Raw genomic sequence first — 5,284 nt, forward strand, 5'->3', positions numbered from 1 at the left:
TGACTATTCCTTAGTTTCTTTTCCTTCTTTCAATCTTTTTTTGACATCTTTTTTGTTTGAGAGAAACACGGGGACTTGTGAGGACTTTGGTTTGCCTAGCCCTCGGGAGTAAATAATAAAAATGGTCAATAGCTTGTTCACAAATGTATGAATTCTTCCGAAATTTTTCATCCTTCACATGTTGATGAAAGATAGTTTTTCCTAGGTTTTTTCTTGTAAAAATCTGCGGATATCTTCTGCCACGCCTTCATCCGGAATAAATTCTTCCAATAAATCGCTATCTGCCCCACGATAATCATTGCTAAGGAATCGTAACCCCTTTTTCTCCATGAACAGACCATAAAGTGAGTTTTCTTGATTGGGGGTATGGTGATAACCATTTAAATCAGAAACTAAAGAAGGAATTATGAAACAACATCAGTTAAGAAAGGCAATGGAAAAACATAGAAAAGTAAATTGAAAAACTCTAATTAAAGTAAACAGTTAATGGAGTGATGAAAATTAGAACTCATCTTCAAATTTGGAATTATTTCATAGAACAAAGCAAACGGTAATTGTTGTAAATAAAGATTGTGGAAAACGTTAAGGTACAAGTATAATAGAATAATGGGGTAAACAAAACAAAGGGACTTACAACTTGAATTAGCAAGAGAAATACCGGCTACGATTTATGGGCGAAAATATATGGATGAAATTATAATGGCGGCGAAGATCTGTGAAGCAAGGAGATTGTGGAAAAACGATAAATAGATGAATACCAATTGAAAAACATAAGGATTTGGTGTAGGAGAATTAGGATTCCATACCTGTTGCTTTAGTAGAGAAGAGCAAATATTGTGAGGAAATTGCCATTAGGTTTTGCTTTTAAAGACAACAAATCAACGAGTGCAATTGTTGGGAATATGATCGTTAATCTTTGAAAGAGAAGGCGTAGGTCGCCAGGCGTCTGTTCAGTTCAGTCGTAAAGTTAATCTGAGGAATTTTTTTGTTTATAAAAAATCAAATTTTTAAGAAAATGGCAATTTCGTAGAAATTTATTAATTGAAGGGAAAAATAGTAATCTGACTTTTAATTAAAGGGTTTCCTGTTTTTAATATATTGTAGATAGATATAGATATATTGCACTATTAGTCCACTACGATACTTAATATTGGGAAAATTAAATCGGGCTAGATTTTTCAGAGAATTGGCATAAACATCTGCGGAGTTTTTCGGGCTAGAAATTGAGCAATTAAGTCTGTTTTATAAGGTTGCAAATAATCTTGATGTTGCTATTGTGTGTGTTATGCGTGTGTACAGGCGTACAGCTCAAATATTGTTACTAGTATATATACTACTTTGCTCGTACTGCTTAAAGAAGAACATATACGGTGTACATAATCAACTTGCTTTACGTTATTTACGTACCTGCGATTCTGTATAGATTTTAAGGAGAATTAGTTTAAATTCCATAAGCTTCTCTGATCTACAAATTTAAGTTTAAGCTTTTAACAGTTTTATAGTTACCACATCCCAAATGTTTCTTCAGTCTTCTTTTCTTTTTTCTCTTTGGTATGGAAGTGGTCGTGTCTGATTCGTGACTTTGGAAAATGAAACTCAGAACCACACAATCATTGGTTAATAAACAAAAATTCATTCTATAGTTGAGTAACTCAAAACAACTTTACAAGGCCATCAAACAATCAAATTTGAGAATGTTTAAGATTTTCATTTTCCGGGGACAAAGTTTGTGGCGTAGGACCAGGCGTTGTTGTTAACGGGGTCTGCAAGGTGGTCAGCAAGGTTCTCTAGTGGGCCCTTTCCGGTAACAATGGCTTGGACAAAGAATCCGAACATAGAGAACATGGCTAGTCTGCCATTCTTGATCTCCTTTACCTTAAGCTCAGCAAATGCCTCTGGGTCCTCAGCAAGACCCAATGGGTCAAAGCTGCCACCAGGGTAGAGTGGGTCGACAACCTCACCAAGAGGTCCACCAGCTACACGGTATCCCTCAACGGCTCCCATCAAGATAACTTGGCAAGCCCATATAGCCAAGATGCTCTGTGCGTGGATCAAGCTTGGGTTGCCCAAGTAGTCAAGTCCACCCTCGCTGAAGATCTGGGATCCAGCCTTGAACCACACAGCCTCACCAAATTTGACACCATTACGGGCCAAGAGCTCGGGGAAGACACATCCAAGTGCACCAAGCATAGCCCATCTACAGTGGATCACCTCGAGTTCCCGGTTCTTGGCAAAGGTTTGTGGGTCTGCTGAAAGTCCAGCAGTATCCCACCCGTAGTCACCAGGGAATTCACCGGTCAAATAGCTCGGGGACTCACCAGAGAATGGACCCAAGTACTTAACACGGTCTGGGCCGTACCATGGGCTGCTAGATGCGACGGGTTTGGCGACAGTCTTTCTCATGGACACCCTTCCATTTCCGGTGATTTCTGAGGCAGATGGGGAGAGTTTCACTGCTTGTCCAGCGAAAGAAGAGGAAGAAAGAGCCATTGTAGAAGCTGCCATGGTTTATCAAGAGGAAAGTGAGAGCTTGCTAGTTTGAGATGTCAAAGTTGGTTGTGATGAGCTGAAGTTACTCTAGCTTCACTATATATAGATAGTAAGAGGGAGAGTCCTTATCTAGTGATATTTATATCTATGATCTCATTGGGTTTCAGAATTTCTTATGGGCAGCAGTTCATGCACATTTGGCAATCTCTAAACCATCAATTTTTCAAGATTTTTACTAAGCGGACCCAACCAATGTTGTCCTCTCACGTGTGTCTACTACAAGGATTGCACTCTATCCTGTGATTTGTTGAGCTTACAATACGATATCTCCTATTAATATCCATTGGCCATTTAATTAATTTCTCTAGATTTTATCTACCACCAGCGTAAAAGATACTGTAGGACGATGGTTTATCGTTCTGCTAAACAAAACTGAGGAATAGCTGAAAATTATTGCCTTTATAATTTGTGGGAAATTAATATTGCATGCTTATGATTGTAAAGCAATGCCATTAAATTTGAGAAGATATTCCCTGCCAAATTTATCCTTTCCTAGTCAATTAAAAAGTAAGAAAATACAATGAACTAGGTGACTTAGTGGCATAATTTATCTTGATTTATACTTTTCACAATACTAAGCATAAGCAAGAGTCAATGTCATAGTTATGTAACTTTCAATTTAAATGAAAGTGAAGATACTGGTGTTTTGGGGTTTTACAAATGCAGGCAATGCAAGAATATCATAATTCTTTTTTTTTTTATAGAATTTTTCAGGCTTCCTGGGGTGTTGTATTTATTTCCAAAAAATAGGAGGGGGATGTGAGCCTTACCTCCAAGGATTACAACACACTGATATACATCCAACAGAGGTTGTTACACTAGTTTGCGCCTCTGTTAAAGTACAAGACATTTACTACTTAGCTTTGTCATACTTAAGCCTAACAGTAGGCATCTGGTTTTTGTTAAGCACAAAAGAACCTTTAGTTCCTTTTGGGAGTTGTTAGAAAGAAAGGTATACTTTGGCTTCAGAGTTAGTAGTTGCCAATTTTGCTAGAGAATCTGCTACTTCATTTGCCTCCCTGAAGCAATGCACAGGGCTAATATTGGCCTGGTTCATTATATGTGAAGTATCCTTTATGATCTTCTTCAACCTATAATTGTTGGTATCACCCTCCTTGAGCATATTCATCACCAGCATTGCGTCCAATTCAATTGTGAAGTCTGAGAACCGATTTTGTACACACCAATCAATGCCAAACATAGCAGCTTGAGCCTTTGCCATGTTATTGTTGCTGCATTTTGAAGGAATTGAGAAGGCCATAATGAGATCTCCTTGGTCGTTTCTCACTACTCCCCCCAATCCCGCTTTTCCATTACCATGAATAAAACTTCCATCGGTGTTTACTTTAATAGCTCCATGTTTAGGTTTATTCCAGCATACTGAGATTGCCTTAGGAATATGTTGAAGTTTTATCATGTTGTCACATGAGTTGACCCATGGCAATGTTAGCTTGCATTTTGGAAAAGCTCTATTGATTGCAGCTTGAGTATGCTAGTAAATCTGTTATTTTATCTTGTAGTAGTTGAACCTCTTTTTATCACCATATTTGTAAGAACATCTACACTTCCACATCGCCCAACATATTATAATAGGGATGATTTGGAGAGCAAGTTTGTGAAGAACATTATTGGATTTCTATAGCCACCAATGATTTGTTAATCCTCTAATTGGCAATTTCTTAGGAATGATTCCCAGAGGGGATCCTATAGTTTTCCAGATATACCTTGTTGCATCACTCTCAACAAAAACATGTTGCATAGTCTCTTTTTTTGGGTTAGCAATTACAATTAGAAATAATGTTCTTACCAAAATTAAGGATAGTATCATCAAAAGGAAGTTTTGATAAGCACAATCTCCATGTTAGGAAAACAATTTTAAAAAGAATGCTAGAGTTACATACCTTTGTAAGGAATTGATCTTTCTCCTTTGTGTCTCTGAACAGATGTAAAGCTGTCTTGTTAGAATACTTACCATTATCAGTAAGATCCCAAAAAGCTTGGTCAGGCAGATCATGCCTGCCAATGTTGATATTTTCTATATGGTGAATGAGCTCCTGTGGAAACAAATCTTTGAGCCTTTGAATATTCCAGTTGCCATCTTGAATAAAATCTTTAATAAGGATTTTGGAGCTTTTGTTGGTATTTGGAAATAAGGAAGCTAAAGGTCTCTTTCCGATCCAATTATCCCACCATATACATGAGTTTTCAGAGTTAATATATCAAATAATGTGAGGTTCAGCCTTGTCTCTAACTTGAATCATCTTTTGCAATGAGTGAGAATTACCAGATACATTGTGTTTAATCAATGGATGGACTCTAACACAATATTTCTGGTTCATGAAAGTTGCCCACAGGGAAGGGATAGTTCTAAATCTCCACCATCTTTTGGTGGCTAAAGTATTGGCAATATCTTGCATTCTTCTAATCCCAATCCCACCTTCTTCAATAGGATAACAAAGATTTTTTCAGGATCTCCAGTGATACTTCTTTTGATCCCGATAGTATCCCAAGAAGAAATTGGCAAGATGTTTCTCAATAAGCTTAAAAGTAGATTTGGAGGACACATAGCAGAAAGAGAATAAGTAGGGATGGCTTGAAGCACATTCTTGATGAGAATGACTTTACCTCCATATGAAAGCAATTTTCCATGCCAGCCATTAAGCTTCTTGACAATACTGTTAACCATGCCATCAAAGTAGGCAGTCTTTTTTCTTCAAATATAAATGGAGCATCC

General features: G+C 37.4%; 1 protein-coding gene across 1 annotated transcript; it reads right to left on the bottom strand.

The window, feature by feature from the left end:
- Nucleotides 1-1,613: 1,613 nt before the first annotated feature.
- On the bottom strand, nucleotides 1,614-2,580 carry LOC107810528 (chlorophyll a-b binding protein 21, chloroplastic-like). The gene has a single exon (XM_016635320.2). It carries the CDS (start codon nucleotides 2,503-2,505, stop codon nucleotides 1,708-1,710), a length of 798 nt encoding a protein of 265 aa, XP_016490806.1. The 5' UTR covers nucleotides 2,506-2,580; the 3' UTR covers nucleotides 1,614-1,707.
- Between the last annotated feature and the right edge of the window lie 2,704 nt (nucleotides 2,581-5,284).

The sequence above is a fragment of the Nicotiana tabacum genome, chromosome 17 (genome assembly GCF_000715075.1).
Source record: "Nicotiana tabacum cultivar K326 chromosome 17, ASM71507v2, whole genome shotgun sequence".
Classification (NCBI taxonomy): Eukaryota; Viridiplantae; Streptophyta; class Magnoliopsida; order Solanales; family Solanaceae; genus Nicotiana; species Nicotiana tabacum.